Source organism: Callithrix jacchus, chromosome 12 (assembly GCF_049354715.1).
Source record: "Callithrix jacchus isolate 240 chromosome 12, calJac240_pri, whole genome shotgun sequence".
NCBI classification, from domain to species: Eukaryota; Metazoa; Chordata; class Mammalia; order Primates; family Cebidae; genus Callithrix; species Callithrix jacchus.
The window spans coordinates 96,595,960-96,623,911 of NC_133513.1; the positions used below are offsets into that span (position 1 = coordinate 96,595,960).

General features: G+C 53.8%; 1 protein-coding gene across 8 annotated transcripts in view; it reads right to left on the minus strand.

The window, feature by feature from the left end:
- Positions 1-27,952, minus strand: part of SH3PXD2A (SH3 and PX domains 2A) — a 260,492-nt gene that overhangs the window by 11,103 nt on the left and 221,437 nt on the right. For 5 of the 8 annotated variants that reach the window (XM_003734515.7, XM_035268975.3, XM_035268978.3 and 2 more), the window contains 6 exons: positions 19,640-19,750; positions 15,012-15,095; positions 9,818-9,935; positions 5,592-5,929; positions 4,352-4,401; positions 778-897 (listed from right to left, as the gene is read on the minus strand). In XM_003734515.7, the coding sequence (XP_003734563.1) occupies positions 778-897; positions 4,352-4,401; positions 5,592-5,929; positions 9,818-9,935; positions 15,012-15,095; positions 19,640-19,750 (821 nt within the window). The remainder of the gene's footprint in view (positions 1-777; positions 898-4,351; positions 4,402-5,591; positions 5,930-9,817; positions 9,936-15,011; positions 15,096-19,639; positions 19,751-27,952) is intronic. The other 3 variants (XM_078346419.1, XM_035268976.3, XM_054243287.2) reach the window with 1 other exon arrangement.

The following is a 27,952-nucleotide window of genomic DNA, read 5'->3' on the forward strand; positions in this document are numbered from 1 at the left end:
GTTGGAGTTAACTCAATTACTACACAAAACCACTGAGAGAATTGACTGAGTTACAGTTCTTCTCTGCTGCTGGGAATACCATGCTCAGCACCAGCCACAAAATACAGTGGCCTGAATGTTGGAAGACGGGCTGGGAGGGCTTGTCCCAGGATCTATCACCTCGTTTGCAGAGGGAAATGCTTAAAGTTGGGGGCGGGAGAAGTGACTGCATCAAAGGCCAGGGTTCATGTGGTATGACTTGGCCAGAGCCCAGGCCCCAGTATCTCATTCCACCTGCCTGGTCCACATCCTCCTGACCACATTTCCTATTGGGGCTCTGCAGGATCCCGGCCCCGAGGTGTTCCTGGGAGAAAAACTTGTAGGGTAGTGCCTATTCTAGTCCCCTTGTAGATGACACTCCCAGTGACATCCTTGTATCGTAGGCTCTGGGAAGCCCTGCAATTAAAACAACAAACGGGCTGGATGTTGTTTAATCCACTGTCCTAGAAGCTCATTTGACCACAGAAGCCCTTTGTTTCGAGGCCCCCGTCACAAGCTCACGTACATGCTCTGGGAAGTGTCGTTGTGAGACGAGCCCTGTGAGCTCAGGGTGGAGCATGAGAGCTGGGATCTAGTCCAGGCTGTGGCACTGGCTGGCGCCAGGGAGATGCTCATCCTTGTGCTCATTTCTGCACCTTTCCTGGCTGCCCCTCAGGAGTCTTACTAGCTCGGCCTAAATGGGAAATGCAGTTCTGCCATGATGAGTTAAAACCCTTGGCCTCATGGCCCGAGGCTTACCTCTGCCTTCTGTCCTCCCCGAAAGCTGATGCCATCGGAAATGCACGACTGGAATTCGGCAATGGTGTAGTACTCCACCTCAACAGAAGGGGGCTCTGGTGGCTTTGGCAGTTGGAACCCCTAAGGTTGAAGAAGACACAGTGGGCAAAACCCACTCAAATCATAAGAGTAACATGGCCAAGTATTGGTCCCCCCCACCCCCCCACTCAGTCCCCAGGAGGAGCGGATGGCCATTTACACCAGCTGGACAGCAGCTAGCCTAAGTACATATCTATCACTGGAGTCTCAGGGTATACCCCCAGGGGACTGCTCTGATGAGGCTTTCTCATACTCGGGATTCACGGGAGGCTTGTCTGAGCTATCAGAATGCTCACATTACTATTACTATCATCAGTATCATCATCACTCTGTGACAGGATCTTGCTTTGGGACGCAGGCTAGAGTGCAGTGGAGTAATCAGAGCTCATTGCAGCCTCCATCTCCTGGGCTGAGTGATTCTCCCACCTCAGCCTGCCCAGTAGCGGGACTATAGGAACATACCACCACACCGTTTTTTTTTGTGTTTTTTTTTTTTTTTTTTAAAAGATGGCCTCTCTCAGGATCTGGAGGAATTTGCTTTAAAAAAAAAAAAAGAGAGAGAGAAACAAAAGTAGAGATAGTGCTTTGCAATGTTGCTTAGGCTAGTCTCATACTCTTGGGCTCAAGCAGTCCTCCTGCCCCAGCCTTCCAAAGTGCTAGGATTACATCATAAGCCACCGTGCCCAGCACAGAATGCTCATTTTTAAGATAGTAATTTCTAATCTTACATCTCTGGAGGTCAAGTTTTCAGATGCCTCAATAACTGAGTCACAAAATGAAAATTAAAAAGAGAAATCTCCTGTAATCCTAGTGCTTTTGGGAAGCCCAGGTGGGAGAACTGCTTGAGGCCAGGAGTTTGAGACCAGCCTGGTCAAACAGTGACACCCATCTCTAAAAACAAAACAAACAAAAAAATTAGGTGGGCATGGTGCTATGCACATGTACTCCCAGCTACTTGGGAGGCTGAGGCGGGAAGATAGGTTGAGCCTAGGAGCTCGAGGCTGCTGTGAGCCACCGTCAGACCACTGCACTCCAGCCTGAGTGACAGTGTCTCTGAAATTTACAAAAAAATAAAATAAAAGGAGAGAAATCATTCTAAAAAAAAAGCCCTTGTACACTGTGCTGTGGGAGAGGAAGGAAAGCCACTGTCCTGAAGTCTAGGGGCGAGGGCTGCAGCTGGGACTTTGGCAGCACAGGCAGGGTGATGGAGCACAATGGTCTCTAGTCTGGGGTGAGTGTGTAACGAGGCAGTGCAGTTGGCTGAGCAAAGTCTTTAGCTGGTCATCATGACGAGGCCAGATAGGCAGGCACTAAATAAAACTCGCAATATTCTGTGGGCAGGGCAGAACCCACTGGAGATACTCAATGCTTTGCAGACACTGGCACAGCAGCATCTAAGCATGACATTTAGGACATTAAGCATGACATTCAAGGACATTTAGAAGCTGGCCTTTGCCCATGGTTTGTGAGCCTCACCCATTCATTTAACAACTGTGTGTTGTGCATCTACTGGGTGCCAGACACTGGTCTAAGGCACTGAGCACCCACCAGGAAACCAAATGGACAACCCCTTGTCCTTGTGTATTGTACATTTTTGCTTCAATGGTCTTGTCTCTACTGAGCTAAAATGGACTTTGTACCCTGCTATTTATGTCCTCCCTCATGCAAAGGGATTCAAATAAAGCAATTGGAAAAAAAAAAAAAAAAAAAAGGTGGGAGGGACGAGGGGATGAGAAGAAGCTTGGTGTAGCAGGAAGACCTGCAAAGACCTTAACCTTGGCTCTGGATTCCAATCCCAGCAGTTCACCAGCTGTGTGGCCCTGGGCAAAGCCCCTCATCTCTCTGAACTTCAGTTCTCTCATCTGTAAAATGGAACTAATACCAGCATCATGAAGAGGATCCCTGAGATAATGTGCAACACTTTGGGCCTGGCCAGGGGCAGAGAGAGTTCTCAATAAATAGAAGCTGGAGCTCAGCACTCCTCCTGCACTTCTCCTCTTCCCAGCCTTCCTCATCCTTCAAGGCTCTGCATGTCTTAACCCTGCCAATTGAAACCGAGCTGGTCAGAGTGAATGAGGGGTGGGAGGAAGCTGGTTTGAGGGATTAGGTGAGAATCTGCCACCCTTCCCGGCCCCAGGGCCTGGCTGTGCAGCCGTGCATGTGAGCAGATACAGCACAGACACAGCACAGGCCACATCTCTGGCCAGGTGGGATTCAGCTGGGCCTAACTGGAAACAGCAGCCCTGCCTCAGCAATCCCTGCATTTGGTAAGTGTGGAAGGAATTACCCCATTCTTGCCAAAATCAAGTCTGCCTGAAAATAATTAGCCGTGGCTAGAAGAGATGATAGGGAGGGAGAATACAGTGTTTGGGCATATAAAACGCAAGGGGAAAAAGAGAAACCCCAGTGGGCCCCATGGCCAGGGCAAGGAGGGTCTCATCTCCAGTGATGAAATCTTTAAAAACTATTTTTAAGGAGGGCCTACTCTTCCACAGACTGGTGCCCCCTAGCCAAGGCCGATGTCACTGACCACAGTAACTCTTGCTGCTCAGCCCAGATGCTACTTCAGAATCCTCCTTAACCCAGTGCACCAGGTAGTAGTACCAAGCAGGCCAGAGGCGACATAGGAAACAGAAGCCTGTTTGCTAGCCCTCCACAGACATCCTCTCATTTCACCCTTATAACAGCCCGAGGAGACAGCTAGTACTGTCCTGCCTGATCAATAAGGGCACTGAAACTTGTGGAGGGCAAGTGACTTACCTACAGTTTCTCTGCCTCTAAGTGTCAGAAGTGGAATAGGAATCCATCCCTGGCACTCTTGAAGACCCACTCTTTCCACTACATCCCCCTGCGCCTTCTAACAGTTCTTTGTTCCAGGGCTCTCGGCCTGCCACCAGCATTGCAGGCACCCAAGCCCCGGCCCTTGATTGCAAATCTGCCTGCATGAGGGTCTGGACACCAGAAAACCCTACCCACGTGGGCCAGGGACCTTGGCGGTGTTAACCTCTTGAAGCTTGGGCATGAGCCAGTCTTGGCCACTCACACTCCTCCCTGGAAGACGCTCACTGATCTGTCCTCTGCCCTCCCAGACTCTGATATCCACCACTTCCACTGGGCATTCCTGACCAGGGAAAGCTGAGAGGCATCCAGGCTAGCATGGACAGCAGCCCCATTTCCAGCCCCTGGCAATGCCCCGGCTGGACACTTTTGCCGGGCAGTCTAAATGTTTATGTCTGCCAATGCAGTGGGAGGGATGGATTTATTTAGCTTTGGAGTGCAGCATGTTTCCGATTATAAACTGTCCAGCCAGGCCCCCAGGAAGGCTGGGATCTGCAGGCTTCCCTCCCTGCCCCCAGCTCCAAAAACTAGAAGCCCCAGCAAGGCCCTGGAAAACCCCTGGATTGAGAGGCTCTGCAGCAAGATGGTCAGTTGATCAGGCGGCTATAGTGCATCCACAGAATAGGAAGGAAAGGGAGAAGAAATTCAGTACACATACCAGGCTGGATTCTCTGCGTGGTGGAGGTCTTGTCCGTAGGTTTGGGGAGCCTAGAAGACACATGGTTTCAGTGATCCCAGTCAGACAATGGGCAACAGTGCCTATACCTGCCTTCCTTAGGTGAAATAACTCCTGATCCTTGCAAGTTCATGCTTTTGCTCAGCCTTTATGAAGGACTTGACGCTCTAAGTTACTATGGGCACTATAGTTGGGCTTCTTCAAGGGGAAACTGTAGACCTTTACCTTGGCTGTGCTGCCAGGGGATCTATGAACCCTCTACAGTTATGTGCACTTTTCAAAATCTGCAGATATGTGGGCATTTTTCAGGGTAAAGGATGTATAGCTTTATCAGATTTTCAAAGTTAGGAGCACAGACCATGTCTATTTTTTGCTCAGTGCCAGGCAATAGGAGGTGCCCAATAACTGTTTCCCAGCTGGTTGCCTAAAAGATTTCGGGCATGAGAGCTAACTTAACCCAGTGGAGCAAAACCAAAGAAACAGCTTTCCTCCAGATTTTAAGAATGGCTGGACACAAACAAAAGCTAGGCTCCTATAACACAGAAGTTTTAAGACACAACAAAAGGCAATATTGGGCCAGAGATGGAGGGTGCCAGATTGCCCGGAGTCTCCTGTAGGAATGAGGTGATTCTTGAAGAACGCCCTGTTGAAACTGCCTGTACAGAGTGGTAAAGCCTTAGCTTCCAAGTCTTTTAGGTTTCCAGTAACCAGTGGAAAGTCACAGGGAAGGAGCTGCTAAGGCCCAGAAAGATGTTTCGCTACAGACTGTCACTCCACAGAGCAGCCGTGCATACAGCGCCCACATTCAATAGCCTAGGGAAATGTCTTTTTTTTTTTTTTTTTTAAGTCAGCTACACATCATCTATCTTGACTTATAAAGCCTTTACTATAAGCAAAAGATGGGTTTCTTGTTGTTGGAACACGTGTATCTGCAGAGTAACCATTGGTGGCTCTCCAGTAGAGGAGGGAACACTATCACCTACATCCTCATGTGATTTAGCTTCTGTGGAGCAGATGGGAGCCCCTGAGTCATCATACTCCTCTGCCTTCCCATTCCTGTGATGAGCAAGACACATTTTGACAGAGTGCGGGTCAAAGGCCAGTCTAAGCCCAGGAGGAAAAAGCCATGGGGGTCCTGCACCCCCCCCCCCACACTTTCATGCACCCATGCTCATTCTCTAAGGAGCTTTACAGTGAGGACCCAGGGGAGAGAGTCTCTTACTTATCTGGGCCCGCTGAGGGGCAATCCTGGCCACAGCTGGAGAGCCCTGGGCAAACCTGGAGACAGTCCTGTCTGGGATGCCCACAGCACTGCCATTGGAGGCATTGCAGAGGATGGGCAGGCTGATTTCCTTCTTGGCAATGGGGGCCTCGTGGCCTTCGCCTTCAGCTGGTGGGGTTTCCTTGTCCCCAGAGGCCTTCTTGTTCAGCAGGTTGCTGATCTCCATGATGTTCCCAATGATCTCCACTGGGCCGGCCAGGTTCTTCTTCCGGGTTGGCAGGTCGTCCTTGGCCTTCTTTAGGTAGGAAGCTGGCGCCCAGCCCTCTTTGCCCAGGTATCTGGGGGGAGGAGCAGGATGACCTTACACCCACTCCCAGACCCTAGGATCCATTTGGCCTTGCCCAGCGGAGCCTTCCTTACCATGTTCTGCAAGGCTTGGCAATCCCACTACTCTGGAGAGAAATGGCACCAAGGGTAGGTGGAAAAGACCCAGAACACCAGTTCCCGCTGCTGCCCCATTGCGCTCCTTTTTCTTTGCCTGATCGCTCTTGGGGTGGGCTCTCACTCTCTGCAAAGTCAGGCAAACATGGGAGCTTGGGATCAGACCTATCAACTTTTGGGTTGCCCCAAAGGAGGACTTCATAATGGCCTGCTACTTCCCAATCAGTTGAGGAGAACTGGAGAGAGAAACGAGAAGGTGTGGCTGTGGTATGCAGAGTTAAATCCCCTATAGGAAGGGAAGGGATTAGAGAGGGAATTGATTCCACAGGTGAGAGTCAGGCAGTCTGAGTTCTAGTCTATGGCACCTTGCACAAGTCCCTTCCATGGAGCTCAGTTTGTGTCTCTTTTGCAAGATGCAGGGATAGAGTCACTGTTAAAAATGTATCCAGAAGGATAGACACATTGAGACCAACTAAGATGTTTCCAAAGAAGGCTGACTGAAGGGGAGAGCTGTGGTGCCACCGCAGGGACAGTAGTTGGATCCTCTATAGACTGTCATAGACCACGTTCATAAGCCAGGCTCAATTTAATGTAGTGGAACAAGGATGCATTATTCAATAAATGATTGGGGACTGGGCGAGGTGGCTCACACCTGCAATTCCAGCACTTTGGGAGGCTGGGGCAGGAGGCTCACTTAAGGCCAGCCTGGGCAACATAGTGAGATCTTGTCTGTACCCCCCAAAAACTTTTTTTTTAATTAGCTGGGTGTGGTGGTGCATACCTGTAGTCTCAGGTACTCAGGAGGCTAAGGTGGGAGGATTGCCCAATGCCAGGAGTTTGAAGCTACAGTGAGCTATGATTGTGCCACTGCACTCCACTCTGGGCAACAGAGTGAGACCCTATCTCCAAAAACATAATGAGTGGTCTGAGGAAAACTGATGACCCAGTTAGGAAAAACAAGACAGACACTGACTTTACACCATATAGCAGGATAAAAAAATAAAAGATTGACGTATTGCTGGGGGTTGAGAAAGTCTATGTGGGGCTCCAAAAGCAGAAACCATAAATGAAAAGACAAAAGCACATGACTAGATAAAATGCAAACCAAAGCAAAACAAAACCAAAAACTCATAAATGAAGGCAAAAGGCGGAGCACAGGGCGGACTTGATTTCTGGTGATTTCGACGACTTCTGAAGACAAGCTTTTCCTTTTTTCCCCCATGGTGTTGAGTTTTCACCCAAACCCATGGGGACTTCACTTCCTGGTCCAGTAGTTGTTGGCCAATACCCTCAGGTCTGGGTTGCAATGTCCCCATCTGCTCTCCAGAACACATCTGGCTCTTTGGAATGACTCCTCCATGCCAGATGTCTGAAAACCTCCCCGTCTCCCTGATCTGATCTTGTTCTTGGACACTCATTAGGTGGGAGAAAAGGAAAATGAAAGCTGAAGTTCCTATCGACCTGTCTGAGCTTTGCAGAAAATCTACAGGTAGGAGGTAGCTTCTTACGTTCATGTCACAGAAACGTGCAGGCAGGCTGACCCAAGCGTGCCTTCCCAGGGATTGGGAGGCAGAGGAGAGTTAACACGTGGCTGAGAGTCAGGGGCCTGTCTTGGCTCCTTGATGCAATGAGTGCAAATGGAAGCACAGAATTTTAAGGGTGGATGGGAGCAACTAGTAAAAATACCTAATCTTCATGTGAGCCAACAGCCATGGCTCAGAAAAGCAAAGCAGGCAGCAGAGGGTCACACAGCGAGCTCTTAGCAGCATGTGGCCCACAGCCTGGTGCTCTTGCATCTTGGAGAAGAGACAAAGATGAGCCCACTGGCCCTCGCTGATGGTTCTTCTACATGGACACTGTAGAGCTATGGGGAAAGGGGGCTCATGGAGGTGATGGTCAAGCCTGCTTAGGGCCCCGAGTGCTCCTATTTGTGTTCCTTCAGTGCTACATGGGTAAAATCAGATTTCAGGAGAAGAAATGCGAGGGAATCAGGAGTGGCTGTGTGTGTCTGGGTCCAGCTCTGCTCACATCTGCTTTCCAGCTCTGGAGAATGAAATGACTCCAGAGGGAAGCAAGCTGGAAAAGGTGCGATGGAGACAGAGACAGAGAGACAGAGAGAGAGAGAGAGAGCGCGCTTGTGCGTGTGTGTGTGTGTGTGTGTGTGTGTGTGTGTAGGGGTGGGGGAGGAGAAGAAAGGAAATGAGGATCAACGCAGAGCCTGGAATGTTGGGAAATGGCATGTTTAAAGGGGTGTCTGGCAGCCTTCTTAAGGTAGAATCCTTTCAGCAGCGTTTTCTCAATCCAAGCTCCCGCTGGCTGTAAGACTAGGCCATGGGGACAGGAATTTACTAGAAGCAGCTCAGAGTGACTTTGTTGGTTATTTTAGAAAAATAAAAAATAAAATGATGAAGCAGCCTTGTAGATAAGCTCCAGGCAAGTGAGCTAGGCCACCAGCCTGCCAGAATCTTTCCTGGCTTTCTCATGTGAGACTCGTGGCTGGCAGATTATTGGGTTGGCTCTAGTTTCTATTGCTTAGAGAACATAAAAGTCTAGGGGCAGTGCCTTTTGACAACACACGTCCAGATGCACAGTCCCATCCCACCCAATGGGACAGAAAGGGACGTCTCAGCCCTCCTAATATGCGCCAGGACTCTGAGGTGAGGCAGGGTAGAGGCAGCGTGGGTGGCGAGTGTGATGGAGCCATGTTCCATCAGGTCACATTAAGGTGCTATCTCCTTATGTCCAGTGACCTCAGCATGGACTAGGCTTTAAAGCCATCATGTTGTATCATGTTCTGAGTAACTGTCCCATGAGTACTCAAATTGCCTGGGGCATGGTGATGCCACTACACAATCCTGTCCTCTCTGTGGGAAACCACCTAGAATGCATGTCCTGCCCACAGTGGGTCTGGGGTCCCCAGAGCCCATGGATATGGGACTGTCAGCTGGGTAAGTGGCAGAGAAGACAGAATGTGGGCAGTCATCACAGCAGAGCCAGTTTCAAGGATGCTAAAAGCGTTTCCTGAGAGCAGGGGTCCTGGAAGGGCAGGTCTTGGCAGGGTAATGGTGAGTGAAATCCACAGGATTGTTGGCTTCCAAAAGATCAGGAAAGACTCCACTTCCCTATCCAGACCCTTAAATAGGATTCTAGGCTGGGAACTGTGATTAGGCCTGGGAGAGGGAGGGGCAAGAGAAGGAAGAAGCCTCTGATGGCCTGAGCTGAGGCCTGACTTCTGCTTCAGCCCTTGCAGCCAGCCCTGCAGTTTGGACGGCCAGTCCCTGTCCACCAGGGACATGGCTGCTATAGGCCTGCATCTGTGCCCGCCCCTATCCCCGCAGCACACCTCTCTGAGTGCTGAGCCTAGGCAGCAGAGGCTGCCTGCTGGGACCTCAGGAAGGCCTGCGGACGCCAGTGCTCCAGGCAGCCCTAGCTGCAGAGCAGGCCAGGCAGCCAAGGCCGGACACACAAAACCAAATTCAGATGTGCTGAACTCTTGGCAGATGCGTGGGAAGGGATTGCACCACAGCCTGCAAGCTGAGCCGGGGCCTCTGTGCCCCGCTGGCTGTGGCTCAAGCTCTGCTTTGTGTGTCCCGGGAGAAAATGTGCAAGATGAGCACTCTCTGGTTGAGCTGTTCAGCTGTGCAGAGGTGGAGCAGCCAGCCTTGTGCCGTGGGCACAAAGCTGTCAGTATCTACCTGCCGTCAGGTGGCCATAGCCACTTTGCACTCTGCCCAGGGCCCAGGTGGGTGAGAGGCACCTCTTTCATCCAGCTAAGTGTTCCCTACCTGATATACCACCAGCCTTCCAGATTCTTCCGGATCACCTCCACTGTGACGCCCTTCTCAAAGCCAATCTCGTCCTTGCTTTGGCTGGTGTAAGGCTGCACAGTGACATACTTCTCCTCTGGGGGTGGGAGCAAGAAAGCAAGATTATTTGAGGTCAGGGTTGGAGGTCCTGCTTCCTGTCCCCTCCTCCTGCCCTGGCCTGGCCTTTGCTCAACAGCTTGCCAAGGTGCACTGGGTTGGCTCTGGCTTCTCCAGGGGAGGGAAGGACCAGGCCTCAGATGTAGCAGCAGGGAGACCATGGGAGCAGGGGTCACTGTTGCTCCCAGTGTGTACCAAAGCCAGCTAGGACCCAGGTTGCCAGGCAAGACCCTGGGAGCAGGGAGTTGGCTCTCCTAGCCTGATAATGGCAGCTACGCTGCTGGGACCATGCAGTCCATAGGGCTGCAGACGCTTGCTGGGCTGAGGGCAGGATTAGGAGAAGCCAACCCCTCCTGAGGTGTCCTCACATGCCTGCGGCCCCATGGCACACCTCCTCTCCTTGAAATGTGCTGTTTCATCTGTGTCCCAGACAGACTTTCCTAGCCCTGCCCCCAGCTCAACCTCTTGCTTGCATCCTTCCTCTGTCTGACCTGCAGAGGCTCTAGGGACACCTCCTTGGTGAAGCCTTCCCTGAGCACCCAGCTTATCCATTAACACCTGGTCATGTAATCTCCCAAGAGGAGTCCACAGAACCCAAGTCTCATGGGAGCGGTTATATGTTTTGTTAAGACAAGGGTTTGATGGCTGAATGAGCGTGGTGACACCCAGCACAGCAGTTAGGCAGCACCCCAGTCCTTACGGGTCCAGTGCGCCCAAGTGGCTTCTGCAGGACATGCTGTGCCAAGCACACAGCCAAGGCACAGCTCCTCTGGAGGGCAGCCTGCTGTTATTTCCAAGGATGTCACTTCAGGGTCTTGCCCAAGGTCTTCCTTAGGCACTGGGGAAGTGCCTTGCAGACTCTCAGGAAGGCTTGGGAGGGCAGGTGTGGGGAGAGGGGGCACCATGCTGTCTCCCCTGGTTTCTCTCAGCCTCCCTCTTGGGTCCTTGATCAGGCTTCCAGGAGGGTGTTTCTTCCAGGCCTGCTGAGGTCCAGCTCTGCCTGTCCCAGGAAACCCCTCGCAGGTAGACCCCAGAGCTGAGTACTCCCTGGCTCTGCTTCTAGCTGGCTGACACCCTCTGTAGAGGTCTGCTTGGGGTGGAACATTCCCCCACCTCACCCTCTGGGGAAACAAGGAGCTAAGACAGGAGGAGGAAGAAGCGGCAATCTGGCCATGCCCTTCTGGAGGGTCACCCTGAGCCCGTGTTGTCCTCTCTGGCCTGGGAGCTCCCCAGGGGTTGAGACAGTGCCTGGCAAACAGTGGGAGACTGTTGACTGCATCACGACCAGGCAAGACTGAGAAAGGGTGCTGATGGGAAGTGCTGCAAGCTCAAAATGGGGATGCTGGTGCAGACTGCTGGCCTCTGGTCTCTGGGACACCCGCCCCTCCTGGCTCCCGGCTGTGACGGCCACCCCTGGATTCCTCGGCTGGAGACGCCGCCAGGCAGCCTGCCTGAAACTGGCTGTAGTGAGGGTGGGAGGCAACTGCCACCCCAACCCCCAGCTGCAGGAGGGCCATCTGTCCACTGTCCCCTGGATTATCGGGTCCTGTCTGCAGCCCTGTGTTGAGCCAAGATAGCAGTTCCCTTTGGGGTGGTTGTGGCTGCCTGGCTGGGCTGCAAGAATGGAACTGATGGGCCACTAGCCAAATACAGATGGCCGCCCAAAAGCAGAAGGTGGTGATGACCCATGGAGCCTGCAGGATTCTTCAGCACGCCCTTCTCTGCTGCAGAACTTGGTCAGCATCAACTCAGGGAGGGCCTTACTCTGGAGGCTTTCAGATTCCAACCCAGCCATGCTTCGGACTGTTGCCAAGGCGGCCTGAGAACCCTGCCCAGCCAGATTCTGACTCGGCCCTTTGAGAAGTTCAGGGCTCCACAGTCCAACTCTCCACTCTCCTGCCTGCTCCTGGTTCTGCTCCATTTTCCAGTGAAGCATGGCAAATCCCAGCCTAGTGGCGGCCAGAGGGGCAGTGCCACACTCTGGGAATCCAGGATTCTGAGGTTAGGATGAGGCGAGGCCTGGGCTCCACATTTTGCCTTTGTCCAGCTGGGCTATTTTTAAAGCCTGTGGTTCGAGCAGGAAGCCATCATTAAGGTTTTCCTAGGCAAGGTTGTATTTGCAGGGAGAAATGACAGCCCTTCTCGTGGGAAGATCAGAGGAGCCCTGCCTGCCTCATGGCAGAGAACAGGGTCTAGACCATCTCATGTGGGCTCAGCCTCCTAGGCGACCAGGGCCCAACCCTAGCCTTCGCAACCTCCTGGGGTGCGTGGAAGACAGAATCCCATGGGCCATGTAAGCTCAGGCTTTCTCCTGAACTCTTGGGGGTAGTGGCAGAACCAGGGATATCAGTTCTGGCTGCTGAAGTTGAGCTGCTCCTGCAAAAGGTTCTTGGGGGCCCTGGGGCTACAGCAGCCACAGATGTCCAGGAGTTCATGTGCTGCTGCTGAGAACTCCTGGCTGGGAGGCTCATCCTGCCCTGGTCACTGCACAGGTTCCAGGGATGAGAACTCAAGAACCCTCTTGACTGGCAGGGCAAGGCAGCCAGACAAGGTCTTCCCAGCTCCTGGGTTTCTACCCAGTTGGCTCAGATGGCAGAGGCATGGACTTTCCATGTGGACATGGGCCTTGTGGGTCTCAGGCCTTCCAACTCACAAGTGTCCTAAGGGAGAGGCACTTGCCTGGGCCACAAATGCCATCTGGGGGCACCAGACAAGAGAAGTCCCAGACAGATAGACATGGCCTCAGTGGGCAGCTGCATGACTCAGGGTGGTCAGGGTCTCTGGAAGAGACGTCCTTTCAGAAATGGGGTTGAGGGAAGGGAGGCTGTGAGCTCTAGTGGGCTCTTCAGGGCTTCTGGGAAGCACTGGGGCTGTGGGCACTGACCACGCCACCAGGAGACAGTGGCAGTCTGCCCTGGGGAGGGCTGGCCAGGCGGTCAGCCGGGTGGGTGGGTGGGGGATGGGAACAGGCCTGCTTTGGTTTTGGAGGCAGGGGCTGGATGCTCTGCTGTTTCCAAACCACAGAAGCCTCCTCTCCCCAACACTTTCCCCTCTGTCAGCAGTCTCCCCACTCCCCTCCTGCCCCCACAACTTACCCAACCCCACTGAGAAAGGCCTTTTGGTTCCAAGGGGCTGGCTGGCTGAGGGAACGGGAGCGGAGGCCATGGGGAAGCTCAGCTTTTCTCTTGTCTAGCTCCTCCACGACCTGCAGCCTGCCTCCCCCACCAGCTCTGCTGCTTGCAGCAAGCATCTCCCAGCCAACCCTCTGCCAGTTTTTCTTGGCTGCCTGGTTTAACTTAGCCCATTGGGCTGAGGCTGGGAAATTATGTTGTTTAGGTCTCTTATTTAAGAATGTGAAAGAGAGAGCACAAGAGCCGGGGGCTTACATTTGCTTACAATTCTTAGGACCAAGAATTAGGCATTTCATTGCATATTTGTGTCTCCACGTGTCACTGTATGTCTGTGTCTGGGATATATGTAGTGCAGGGTGTTGTGTATGAAGCTGTATGTGTCCCTGTGAGTGCTGCTTCGGAGGTACATGTGATGTGGCTGTGAGCAGTCAGTTGTGTGTACGATGCATCTGTGACTGTAAACAGCAGACACAGGGCACAGGGTATGTGTAGCTGTATAATTGTACCTTTGAGTGGCTGTGAGCCTGGGACTGTGGATGCATCGGTGTCAGGGAGGCTGGCTATGACAGGGCACGCAGTCATACCTGGGGCCATCAGGGCTGTGTGTGTGGTAGAGCTTCTCTGGCTGCGTGTGTCTGGGGGGTTGTAGAGAAGGTCGCGTTTGGGGCCCAGTGTGTGAGGGTGTTTGGAGCAGGCCAAAGCTTCATCCCTGCTGCGCACTTCCAGACCCACATCCCACTCCCTTTTGCCACCAAAGCTTGGGCTACATCCCAGCTTTAGGGTGGCCTTTGCAGTATGTCCGGCCTGTTCTTGCTGCTTCTACAACTCGGCCCCCAGCCCTTTGTCAGCCCATAGGTTCAGCCCAGGCCCTGCCCTCAGGACAAGCTGGACTCCTCTTGGCCAGTGCTCCATGCCTGATGCTGAGCCAGCCAGAGGCTGGAGCCACCTGAGTCCAGGCTTTCTTCTGCCTTGGGCCTGGGGCAGACAGCGAAACATGCTCTTATGGTCATTTAGAACCAAACTGTGAGGGTGGAGGGCACAGGGTGTCCCTGTGTTCCAGAAAGGCCAGGGTTTATGACACACCTCTCTGTGTCGTCACCGAGAGCCGCACACACACCCTGTTCTATGTGGGGCTGGCCAACCCCTGGCCCAAGGGGTCTGCAGATGTTTAGGGGTTTATTCAGCAGCCCAACCCTGGGGGTTTGTTCTGCTCCCTTACCTCTCAAGTTCCTGAATGTTATAAAGATCCTGGGTGAGAAAATGCTAAACCCCCAAACATCTGATTAGCCCATGTGCCAGGTCTGGAGCCCCCTTGGACTCCCCTGGATCAGGCCCTTCCAGAGGACCCAGAAGTTACTGCCTCTGGCTGGACCTGACCCCTCAGCAGAGCCCACTGGACCGAACCCTGGTGCCAGGCTAGGTCTGGCTTTGCTCCCTTTCTAGTTTCTGTGGAGCTGGTCCTTTCTGCTTTGTTCCCAAGCAACTGATAAGACAACTTTGGCCGAGGGAGGCTTTTCTCAGAGGACGGAGGCCATGAAGGATGGGGGAGTGGGATGGCCCAAGCAGAGGGCTAGACATGCTTAGTTCCTTTAATCTACAGCTTCCAGGGCCAGTGTGACCTTCCTGAATGACCCAAGACTCCCTTGTCCCCCTCTTCAAGCCCGTGTACCTTTTCAGGGAACCCACAACTGTGTTCCATGACCCTCAAACCCAAAATGTTGACAGAAGCCAGAGCCACCCCCAGTGCCAGCCCAATTCCCAAGCAGGCCCGCCCCACACCAGCTGCAGTAGATGAGAAAAAAGCCTGACCCATGAATCTGGGTGAATGAGGCACAGGGCAGAGAACAGAGCCCAGAAAGAAAGAGCAGTGTTAGCGAGAGACAGGCGGTTGCTGCAAGGGAGGAGAAGCCAGCTCCCGCAGTCACCTCGGCTGTGCTGCCTGTTGACCATCCCGCCCAGGGTCCACCGGCGATCCAGGCGCCGCAGATGGGCCTTGCGTCTCTTGGACACTGGTGTGGGAGATGGCGATGGAGCATGCGGCCAACAGCAACCGGCGAAGAGAATGGAGATGAGCATGAGATGGGACGGGGACAGGAGGAAAGGGCATAGGGAGGGGAGGCCCGCACTTCCAGGTCACAATCACCTGGACTGAACCAGAGGGCACGCCCCTGTTGGATGGGGCAGATATGACAGATGATTGTAGGCACATGGGGAAAAATTCAACCAAAGCAAAACTCCCCAGTGTGTGCCCCTGAGCCTAGGAGTGGGCTAAAGCCTTTATAATCCCAGCACCTTAGCAACAAAGATGTCCCTAGCTCCAGCCCAGTGCAAGGCAGCTCCTTAGCTGCAGCCTCTGGGGATGGTGAGATCAGTGTCCTCACTGCTGGACGGTGCTGATTCCCAGGAGGGTTAGGGGTCCTGCAACATCTGTGCTTATGTCCACTCGCTCACTGAGTACTGACTGTGAACACGCTACCCTCGACAGGCACCATGATGATGGAAGCAGCAGTGTGCCCAAGAGAGGCTTGGATCCCTTCCTTGCAACCCAGAGGGCTGAGAGCTCTCACCACTCTGGGTTGGTTTGCATCTTTGCTTTCTTGCCTGTCCCCACTGGATGAGTCTGTTGAGGGCAAGAGCTTTGCCCCATGTCTCAGCGTTCCCAGGGTCTAGCACATGGCCGGGCACATGGCGAGGTCCCAGGAAGTGCCTGCTGAACGGAATGACACAAGGGTGGGTGCCACAGGCCCCAGCTCTGCTCCTCCCCTCAGGCCACCCACTGGGACATCTGACATCAGGGGCCTCCCTCCCCAGCTTCTCACTGCTCCTGACTCCGTGCCTTGGGCAGCATCCTGCACTGCGCCCCTGGTGGCTGCTGCTTGGCTTCAAGCCCCCTGCACCCTCTGCTCAGACCCCAGTTACAGATGCCTCTGTCTTCCTTTGGGACTCCCAGTGGAATGGACGCTGGGCCAGGGCTCCAGGGTGCCAGCTGGCCTCATTTCCTGGCACCACAGAAAGAGGGTACCAGGCTGCCCGGCCATGGCTAGAGTGAAAATAAAACTGTCCCAGACCCACGTGGGCCCTGGGAAAGCATTTGCTTTCCTGGAAGGAGAGGGACCTGTCTGACCTGCTCTTATGAGAAGGAGGGCTGGACAAAAGGCTAGGAGGTGTACATTCCAGTCCAGGACCGACTGCCAGGAACCTGTGTCACTCTGGGAGGACGGCCATCCCTCTCTAAGCCTCTCCTCATCTGTCTTAGAGTGACACCACCTGCCCTGGCGAGCTTAGACGAGGGGCTGAAAGGGCTCTGGGGAACATTAATCAGGTCCTGTGCAAGGCCTCCCAGTGGGGAGGGGGAACAGGTGTGTAGGGCTTCTCTGGAGAGATGGAGGGGTTCGGCTAATGTCCAGACCAGGGGCTGCTTTCACAGTAAGTGGCGTTTACTCTGTGTACCAGGCCCAGTTTAAACCCAGTACAAGGATCATCTCACTTGGGCCTCACAAAAGCCCTATGTGGTTGGCATCTTACAAATGGGGAAATGGAGGAACAGGGCTTTAAGGAACACTCTGGGTCACATGTCTGTGTATCCAGGCAGCATGTGAATCCAGGCAGCCTGGTTCCAAAGCCCAAACTCTTACCACAGACTCTATACCCCGAGCTATTGCTCTTCCTCTAACTCTGCTTCCCCTTGAGCTGCCAAGCCCTGGAAAGAGGGGATGTGGGGAGGGGACAAGGTCTGGATGCTGGGGAATCTGCTCACTAGCAGGGCACATGCCCTTGGTGCAGGAGCACGGAAGACCGTGGTCTGTCCATGTCCCGATATGAGCCCACCCTGGAGGAAGCAGGTCCACACTGGTAGGTGTGGGACACAGGAGCAAAGGCAGAGACTTGGGTTCTAGTCTTGGCTCTGTCACAAATGAACCTAAGGGCTTGGCAGAGGTGACACACCTCTCCTGGTTCACTGAACCACCTTGCGAATGAATGTCAGGCTTGGACCCGCACCTCTGTCAGTGGACAAGAGTCTCAACTCCCACCCTTACTACTAATGTACTAAACTCCCACAGCACACCTGGCTTCAAGAGCAGCATGAACATGCACCAGAGGGTCTCATGGTAAGGATAAACGGGAACAGCTACTCATGTTTTCTTCCCAAAGTAATGAAACATGAGCTATTACGAAAGCTTTGATAGGATGCAGGCTTCCAATTTCTAACCGCAGGGCTCGGGGCACCTACGATGTGATGGCCACAGTGCCAGGGTAGAGATGGTTGGAGGGAACTAGGGTGGCCAATCTCTTGGCCATGTGGCTGCAGGTGCAAGAGACTGGTGGACACACCACAGCAGCTGGGGCCTTAGGCCCAGGGGACCATCCCCAAGCCCTTCTGTAGATCTTAGTGGGAAATACCCAAGACATGATGGTGGAATCCACAGCTATCCAGAAGAGTTGCCAGGAGTGTTGGCACACGGGCTGGATCAGAGCCTCGCAGAGGAACCTATTTTAGGAGAATCACCCTGGGCGTACGTACACACACACACACACACACACACCCACACACACACGCAGCCTCTGAACGCAGAGCCTGCACTGTTGCCTGATTCTTCCTCCATCAAGGTAAAAATACTGCACAACCCACTACTACTTGTTCTGTGCAAGGCACCTGCTCTCTGTTCCATCCAGGCTGGCATCTGTGCTCCCCGCCTCTCAGGCGCTTTCCTGCCCTGGACTACTGGCCACTCGGTGCCTAGGTCCTCCATAATTGACCCAACAGCTCCACTCTGACCTTGCTGGTGCAGCCTTTTCAACTGGGGCTGTGATTCATACACACATTGCCCTAGAGCTGCCTGTACTGTTAACAAGCAAAATGCTTACAGGGAGGCATGTGGCACAGTGGTGAGGACCACGGGACAAAGGAAACGGACTAGGGTCCGAATGCGATAAACATCTTGAAGCCTCAGTTCCCAAAGCTGGAAGAATGGGGACAAATCATAGCCACAGGGTCCTCCCAGGGTGGGGGCAAGGCATTTCAGGACTGGCCTAGCACCTGTACCTTTGGTACTTTGTGAGCCCCTGCTGTTTGTGAGAGGCCCTGGCATGCCCCGTAGAATGTAGAACTAGGGGCCAGGCACCGTGGCTCACACCTGTAATCCCAGCACTTTGGGAGGCTGAGGTGGGCAGATTGCTTGGGGTCAGGAGTTCAAGATCACCCTGACCAACATGGTAAGACCCCCATCTCTACTAAAAACAAAAATTAGCCAGGCATGGTGGTGGGTGCCTGTAATCCCAGCTACTCGGGAAGCTGAGGCAGGAAAATTGCTTGAGCCCAGGAAGTGGAGGTTGCAGCGAGCTGACATTGTGCTACTGCACTTCAGCCTGGGTGACAGAGCAAGACTCTGTGTCAAGAGCAATAACAACAAAAATAATATGGAACTAGGTAGGAGGTGAGGCTGGGGACTGCAGGTGTATGAGACCAGACCTAGCTCAGGGGCCAAGATCCTCCCCTGCTGCAGAGATGCAATGGAGCCAGAGGAGAGACGGGTTCAGGCTCGGCCCCAGGGCTCAGGGAGCAGCCCAGCCTGAACATGTGGGCCCTTCCCAATGGGGCCTCAACCCTGGAAACCTGCCACACAGTGGATGCACAAGGCAGGGGCCAAGGCTCTGGTCAAGGGGCTGAAATAAAGCCTCAACATAGGAGGAAGGGCGAGGCCCCAACCGCCCGCCTAGTAACCGACATTTAGGGGAAGGATGAATAAGGAGCTGGCACTTGGTGGCTGCTTACTTTGGCCTAGCAGCAGGGAACAGGCGTGGAGGTGGCCTGAGCGCCGGGTGGCAACCTCGATCCTTCTGGCTTTCAGACACATTCATCTGGACCATCCCCATCGACCATTAGGGAAAGAATTCCTGCAGCCTGGCCATGGGAGGTGTGGAAGCCATTAGGAGCAGGCAGCCAGGAGCTGGGGGTGGTGCAAATGGACTGGCTCAGGCAGCCTGCTCTGGGGAGCACAGAAGCTATAGACAGGCCCAGGCCAGTGCTGGCTCAGGGGGCGGGGGCAGGCTCTTTGAAATGCATGGGGAAAGACCCTGAAAAACCTCACAGAGTAGTTTTTAAGTGTTTAGAATTAAAAAAAAAAAAAAAAAAAAAAAAAGGAAGAGCTGAGTGCAGTGGCTCACACCTGTAATCCCAGCACTGTGGGAGGCCGAGGCATGTGGATAGCTTAAGCCCAGGAGTTTGGGAGCAGCCTGGCCAACATGATGAAAGTCTGTCTCTAAAAACAAAAACAAAAGCAAACAAACCTCACGGAGATAAAGCTAATTAGAGAGGCTGACTGTGTGGGGGTCTGAGCCATCCCTCAGTTCTTGAGCCCCTGAGACAGAGCAGCAGGGGTTGGACTGCGGTGGGAGGTGAGCTTCTGGGCCAGCCTTACTGAGATGGATCCAAGGGAAGAGGCTAGGATATGGCTCATCTCACTTTAGGGTTCTGCTGGTTCTAGGGAAAGAGTGGGAGAGCTGCCTCCAGAGGCCGTGTTGTTCCCCGCCCCTTGGACCTGCGAGCCCTCACCTTCTCCAGTCTTGGGGTTGATGTCGGAGTCATCCCGAGTACCATTCTGGGCCTCCAGGTAGGTGGCAGGGACCCAGCCCTGCTCCTCAGAGGTGCTCACGAACCACCAGCCTGCAGGGAGAAGAATGAACGGGGCTGTGAGAGACTGCAGGGTGGCAAGGGTGGCTCGGGGGCCAGGACGAGGAGGGAAGGAGAGGCACGAGAGGCAGAGCATGGAGCCAGACGGCCTGGGCACCCAGCAAATACCTGGCCCAGCTCCAGACTTGAGGAGCCTGAGTCTGTTCTAAGGCAGAAAAGACCAGCACACTCCCTAAGAAGTGGGACCAATAAACTGTGACCCACATGAACAAATGCTAGATTGAAAATGAAATAGACATAACGTTATGTCCAATGTGTGAAAATCCATCTTGCAGGAAAGGCCAAGGGAGTTTCGGCCATACAGAGAGGCCATTTATGGTCTTTCAAACCCATTAGGACGACTGGTTTGCTGGGAGTTTGGCTGGCTTCTCAGCTTTCAAAGGCATCCAGGCCAAGTGCCTCACAGCCTCCAACAGTCAACGCTGCCTTTTCCCATCACGGGTCAGTGGTACCTTCGCGTTGGCGCTACTCACAGCTATCCCTTAAGTGTGTTGATATTTCAGTCGCAGTAAGTGGGCACTGCATCCTCACATGATCCTTGATGATCATGGCCACATGATAAAGGCTCATTCTTCTTATTTGTTCATTCATACAAAGTACTTTGAGCACCCAGGTCTTGTGACTCCACTAACTGCCTTTGGTCCCTTCCAAGAAGGTCCTCCTCACAGGGTCCTGTCTTCCTCCTCAGCCCTTCTTCTCTGACACTTCTTTGCCCCCCACAATAATCTGGTACTGATTCTCTTTTCTGCTCATGGCCCAGCTCACCATTTCCTGTCTGGAGAACCCAGGGCTTCTCCCTGGGTAGCACCTGAGGCCCCATTACCATCCACTGCAGTGAGTGGCCACCCAAGGATGTAGGCAGAGGCATGCTGGTGGGGGAGCCTCTCAGGCACGCCCAGGTGGGCTCAGCACTGGGAGGTGGAGGAGGCTCCTGATGGCTGCTGTGAAGACAGTGGAGAGGAAGGGAACCGCCAGGTACCACTACGCAGTCATGACACAGTCATGGGGAGACTCAGGGACTCAGAACCCCAGCTTATCTCCTAGGTCTTCACTTAGGTCCCCACCGCCCCATACGACAGGTCTGGGCTTGCAAACAGCCAGTAGTCTAGTCCTGAATGCCCTCTGTCCCCTGCCCTTTCTGGGGAGTTCCACAACCCTCTGTGTGCAGCTCTGCAAAGCCCATGAAATGCCCTGGACCAGGAGTCTGGACTCTTGAGGTCGGTCCAGGCCTGTGTGGCTCAGGGGCCTTGGTTGGGTCACTGCCTTTTTAGGGTTTTGGTGTCCTGTTATCTGGAGAGGCGTTATCTCTGAGCTACTGGCTCAAGTACCATGATCCAGGGCCCTGCAGACTGCCCCGCACAGACCGTAGACTCTGTCCCTCTCTGCCTGGGGTGAGAGGAGAGAAGTAACAGGATCACTTCCGGAGAATCCCTGGTCAAGCCCTCTGCTCCCCCTGCCCGTCTCGCTCCCCTAAGCTCTGCCAACCCTGGAGACCACAGCCTTTTCCTATGACACAATCCATACACACCTGGAAAAAGGCAGCCTGGGCCAGTGAGTCACAAACCATCAGTCAGGAAGAGCTGGGGATGTGCCCCCCACTGCAGGTGAAGTGAAGCCACTGGCCCGATTCCTCTATCTTCTGCTCTTGCCTCTGTGTCTCCCACATTGCTCACTTCTCAGACTGTCTGTTCCCCGGCAACCTACTGCCGGGTTTATTTCATAAACCTGTACACAGGTGAATGAGACACTGTGGCATGAGGGACTGCAGAGCCTTGATTGGACCTAGGCAGGCTGGCCTCTAACCCAACACTCTGCTGCCTGTGCAGGACCAGGCTAGGCAGGCAATCTCCAGCCATGAGAAGCCCCCACCAATTCTCAGGTAAACTCTACCCCTGAGCCCTGAGACCTCCTGCACTGGGGACATTGTTCTGAGGCTGGATGAGGGCAGGTGGGCATCCTTGGCGTGCTGGATAGTTCTCTGGATCACAGAAAAAGGTAGATACCTCTTAGGAGAGAAGCGGTGACAGGCAGGTGCTGGAACCCACTGGTTGGGGACAGGGCAGCATCCACTGGCAGGTCAGAGACTAGTGGACATATCACTAGTACTCATTGTCATTCCCCGGCCTCCAGGACAGGAAGTGGTTATTAGAGCACCAGCCATCTGTACTCACTCAACTTCTGGGTGATGAGACTGCTTCCAGGTGGCTTGTAATTATGGGAACTCAGGAAGGGTCCAGACCATGCTTGGGGCATGAAGTAAGTGCCCTTGAGAGCTAGCTACAGTGGGCACTGGATGCCCACACCGGGGCCAAGGTCAGCCTGGAGGAAGTGGTCTTTGGCACCTAGGGAGCCCCCACCTGACCTCTACTTGCACCTTGGGTGTTCTGACATTTGGATCAACAAGAGGTGCCATTCCTTCCACGTTCATCTATTGGGAGGAAAGCCAGTATGACCCATTCATTGACATGGTGGAAGGGGTTTCACTGTGTACTTCCCTTGACCAAGGAGAAGCCCAACCTCCACTAGCTAGTCAGGGAGTCCCAGGGCCCTGTCTCCATGAGAATGCCCAACAAGCTTTCCCTGAGGGCCTAGGCCTGTCCATTTTGGGAGAGGAGGGGAGGAGCAGCGATGGATGCAGGGAGCACTCAGCTGCCCCCTGGCCCTGGGCCTGGAGTGGATACCTGTTTTCATTCTCTCTGCCCGATTCAGGTTGGGAAAATACTACAGAGGCTTGCATGTCAATCCCCCTGCCTTGTGCCTGAAGGGGACTGGGGGCCACCTCCATCTTGTCCACAGCCACTTCCACATTCTGAACCCAGCATGGGCACTGAGAGGGCTGTCTAGAGCAGCACCACCATCCTCCCTGATGCCCAGGCCACCATGGTTTGCTTGCTCAGAAGCTGTGGCTGATGGAGGCCCCAAAGCAGCCAGAGGGCATGGACTTTGCAAGGGACTTTGCCTGGCAACTTTCCCACTTCTTGAGCCTTTGTGGGAGCACTCTTAGGAACCCCAGTAGCCTCTGCCAGGAAGCGCCAGTCCCCGCTGTTCTCCTACTGAACCTGCCTGGAGGTCACAGAGCAGGGCTTTCCCGTCTCACTGGGCTGTATGTCATGTGACCCTGCCTCCTCTACCACAGAAGTGGGCACTTCTGGCCACTCAACTCCTGATTAGTCTGTCCTCTCTCTGGACACTGTTGATGGTTCCAAGCAAAGCCACCCAGGGTTTTTTTTTAAAGGAACAGATGTGGGTTTGATGATCTGAACCCTGAGTCCCACAAAACCCAGGAATTGCAGGGGGCACATGGGGTGAGATGGCCTGAGGATTAAGGTAATAAAGCACAGCAGAGTCGAGATGGAGAGCCAGAAGCACCGGCTTGTGCCTGTAATGTCAGCTGCTCAGGAGGCTAAGGTGGGAGGGTCACCTGAGGCTGGTTCAGCCTGGACAATATAGCAAGACCCCCCATCCGCTTCTCTTAAAGGAAAATGATTAAAAAAAAAAAAGCAATGGGTTCCAGGAACCCAAATGATGAGAACCCCTTAGACTCCTAGCTGCAATGAGTCAGCGAACTTCCTGGACTGTTTACTCACAGTAATCCCCCCTTACCCATATGGGTTACATTCCAAGGCCCCAGTGGATTCCTGAAACTGCAGACAGCACCAAGCCCTCCTATATACTACATTTTTTCCTAGACATACATGCCTATGAAGAAGTTTACCTTATAGATTAAAGGGCAGCAGCTCAAGAGCAGCCTAGGCAACAAAGGGAGACCCTATCTCTCCCAGAAATTTTAAAATTAGCCAGGTGTGGTGGCACGCAGCTGTGGTCCTAACTACTCGGGAGGCTGAGGTGGGAGGATTGCTTGAGCCAGGAGCTTGAGACTGCAGTGAGCTATGATTGTGCCACTGCACTCCAGCCTCAGTCACAGAACAAGACTGCCTCTAAGTAAATAAATAATTTACAAATTTAATAAACAGAAACTTACAAATTAGACACAGGAGATTAATAAATAAAGCAGAATCATAACAATATGCTGTAATAAAAGTTATGTGAAAGTGATTTCTTTCTCTCAGAATACTATAATATTTTCTCACCATGGTTGACCTCAGGTAGCTGAAACTGTGTAGAGCAGAACAGTGGATAGGGGGCGCGGGGACAGTGTACCTGGGTTTCAATCACTTGAACAGTGGTAGTTGTCGCTGATTCCACCCCTAACACTCACTAAGCATCATGATTGAAGGTCCCCCATCACGAGCCAAGTCTGAGGAACAAAAGTTAACCAGGCACCTGCGGCCACAGACCTCAGCAGGTAAGGACGGAGCCCACCAAGCCATTCTGGGCACATGGTCACTCCCCAAATTTCTGCTCACCAGGATATAACTCCCAAGAATCCCAAAGAGCTGTCACCACAATTCCCAACTTGGAGTCACTTACAGGAGGCTCTTGAAAGCTGAGGCTCTTGAAAGCTGAGGCTCTCACATGCCTTCGCTGGTCCAGGTTCTAATGTCAGTGGTAGCCAGTGGGGGCAGCTCATGCCTGTAATCCCAGCATTTTGGGAGGCCAAGGCAGGAGGATTGCTCGAGCCCAGGAGTTGACCAGCCTGGGCACAGGAGATTAACAAGAGATCCCATCTCTTAAAATGTCGATAGCACACAGTTCTGGTTCCCACATCTCTTCCTGACACTTCCCACACTCATCACCCAGGTAGTGATATGTCTGTGGTCCCTGCTACTTGTGAGACTAGGGTGAGAGGATGGCTTGGGCCCAGAAGTTGAGGCTGCCGTGAGCCGTGATCACACCACTGCACTCCAGCCTAGGTGATAGAGTGAGACCCCACCTAAAAAAACAACAACAACAACAACCACATACCCTTGTCTGCACCCTCCCACAGCACACTTCCTCTCCACCACCGCAGTCTCAGATCAGGCAGTGAGCTATGATCATGCCACTGCAGTTGGGAAAGAAAACGGTGCCTCTGCATGCGCTGGAGGGGAGCCTGGAAGCCCCACGGGGCTCACTAGCCAATGCCTGAGACTTGTGATGCCTAAGCTGGGCCACATCCAGGGCTTCAGGTTTTCTTTGCTCCTTGGTGGCACACCAGTGACTTTGGTCAGGAGCCCTGGTTGCCACAATTGACGTCTGAGCTGCTGGCACCTGGAAGAGGCCTGTCAGCAGCTGTCGGTGGGGTTGACCCAGGGAGTCTTTCCAAGAGGTCCAACAGTGTGACTCATGCCACGGCTCCTGGAGGTCTGCATGGAGCCTGGGTGGGCACCTCTGCCCATGTTAACTTGTGCCCACCTAGGCGGTATTTGAGCCTGTCTATCTTTGTTCAGTGGCGTGCCTGCAGCCAAGTTGGTGGCAGGATCTTCTCTGCAGCTGTCATCTCCCCTAGCATCAACAGAGCCTGGGCCGGGCTCAGTGTCTCATGCCTGTAATCCTAGCACTTTGGGAGGCCGAGGCAGGTGGATCACGAGGTCAAGAGATCAAGACCATCCTGGCCAACATGGTGAAAACCCATCTCTACTAAAATACAAAAATTAGCTGGGTGTAGTGGTGTGCACCTGTAATCTCAGCTACTTGGGAGGTTGAGGCAGGAGAATCACTTGAACCTGGGAGGTGGGGTTTGCAGTGAGCTGAGATCGTGCTACTGCACCACAGCCTGGAGGCAGAGTTAAGGGCAGCTGTTTCTGGCTGGCTGCCACACCTGGCTTCTTCCCTGAGAATCAACCCTGTTTTCTAAGTACAAAGGAAGCAGGATCTTTTGGGAGGTGGGGCAGGGAACTTGGTGGCAGCAAGAGATGGCAGGGACCCCCTCCCGCAAGGGGCCTGGGCTGGCTGGGAGCCCCCTTAGTGCACCCCTCCAGCCCAGACTGGCAGCTAGGCCCTCCGATGCCCACCAGGCTCTCTGATGCCCACCAGGGCCTTGCTTAGGCAGATCTTCTTGCCTGGAGTACCTTGAGGCTGAGATGACCCCTCCCAGACAGGTGCCAGGGGAGGGGCTACCATGCTCATTCTCTTGAATGGGAAATTGCAGCCTGTCATAGAGGAATCCTGGGAGAGGACCCCATGTACACATGGCGTGTGGCAGAAACCTTTACTCTGGAGTCCTAGCCCTGTTCTTCAGTGCTAAACCCCACGTCCGGAGAAGTTGTCTAGGAGAATGCCAATCTGGACAATACCCTGAAGCTGCCTCACCCCGGCCTCTCCTCTCATTGGGCCATGTCTCTGCAGTACCAGAGGCCAGGGCCCAGCCCTTTCCAGGTGGCAGAGGCCCAGAAAAAGTGACCATGTCCTCTGGCATTTACAGCCAGCTCTGCTCTGTGGGCCTTAAGTAACAACCCACTTTGCAATGACCCAGGGGCTGAGGAGAGGAGAAGGCAACATGGCAGGGGGGGCGGGGGGGTTCTGGCCAGCACCTCCAGCTCAGGGCAGGGAAGATGTCCCAGCCCTGGAAGGGCAGGTCCAGGCACCAGGTCCTCCCTGTCTCTAGGTCGAGCATCTTCAGTGAACTAGCCTGGCTGAGTCCACCTGTTTGATTGATTGCAAAGCTGCTCAAATTGACGGATGCTGGCACAGGGGGAGCAGGATAAAGAGTAGAGATGGAAACTGAGGCACAGATTGACACATACAGAGAGACTGAGGGAAATGAAGAGGGAGCCAGACAGAGGGAGAGGCCAGGAGAGGGACTGGGGCCTTAGCCTCTCCAGGAATAGGGAGCCTGGCTGAGGGCAGCAGGAAGTGACGGGCACTCCCAGGCCACTGCTGTCCCCAGGGTGACCAGGCCACAATGGCCTCCGTAAAGGAGAATAATGAGCTCGTTAGGGCCAGAGTGAGGCCAGCTGCACACAATTAGGATGTTAATAAAGTCCTCTGAGGTCACAGCTAGGCCTAGGACAGAACAGCTGGTGGGGGGAGGGGAGACATCCCTCCTTTCTCTCCCTCTGAAATCTTCTCGTCCTCCCAACTTCCCACCCTCCCAGCCCTGTTCAGCCCAGGATTTGGCCAAAGGATGCTTCTTAACCCCTTCTTCCTAGACAGACCTCGTTTGGATCCTGGCTTTACCACTCACTAGTGGCATGACCTGGGGTGGGTCACTGGCCCTCTCTGAGCCTCACTGACACAACAGGCTAATATTAAGTACCTGGGGATGCCCAGTGGCATCAGGAACCTACAGTTATTCAATACCCAGAGATTCTCATCAGTGAGTATTTCCCAAGCACTGGATATGGGCCAGGTCCTGTTCCAGGCACTGCAGTGAACACCCATCCGGGACTCAGGTTCCCTCCCCAACCACCCAGGCATGGCATGCAGGGTTCAATTGCAGCCCGTGCCCTGGCCCTGAGGCCTGCCAGAGAGGGCTGGACTTCAGGCTCTGGGCACAAACCTGGAGGATTTCAAGGCAGGATGAGACAGAGCATGGAGTTTGGAAGAACCCAGGAGGCTTTAGGCGATTTCCAGGTTTCATGTTTTCCTTCCCTGTGAGTTAGTCTGGGTCCTTCACATGTGGCCTAACACAAGGTAATTCAGAGCTCAGCATGTGGGCTGCGCTAATTCCACCCCCAGGCCTCTGTAAGCGTTTTGGTATCCAGGTGGGGAAGGGTGCGTGGTGGAGCTAGAAAAAGAGGAAGACAGGCCCTGCCTCAAACTCCTCTGGTATGGGCTCGGGGTGGGGGTCGGGGAACAGAAGTAGCCCGCTTCCAGAATCCTCAACCAGCACCCTGACCTGCTTCCCAAATGCCTCTGTTGATGATTGAAGTCTGAGCTCAGACCTTGACCCTTTGGAAGGGTGATCTTCCTAGGCATTCCAAGTTCTTTCCTTGGCACAGGTTTGGAGAAGGGAATAGGGTATTTGCAAGTGTTAAGTGAGAGAAGGAAGGGGCTGAGGGCAGCCTGGCCAGGCGTGTGGTACCAGCGCTGCCCGCCTACCCATACCACACCTGGCACAAGGCTGGGCCCAAGGGAGTGCTTCTGTCCTGGACCCAGCCTGACCCTTTTCCCATGCTTCTGCCTTTGTGGGACCAGATAAGCTGAAAATGCAGGCTGTCTGTGGGTGCTGTGCCTTTAAGACCAGCGAAAGGCCGCGCACCCTCGGCCAGGCCTCCCCTGGTCAGAAAGCCCTGTCACTGCAGCTCTTGCCAAGACACGCGCCTCCACGGTCCAAAGCAAACAGGAGCAAGT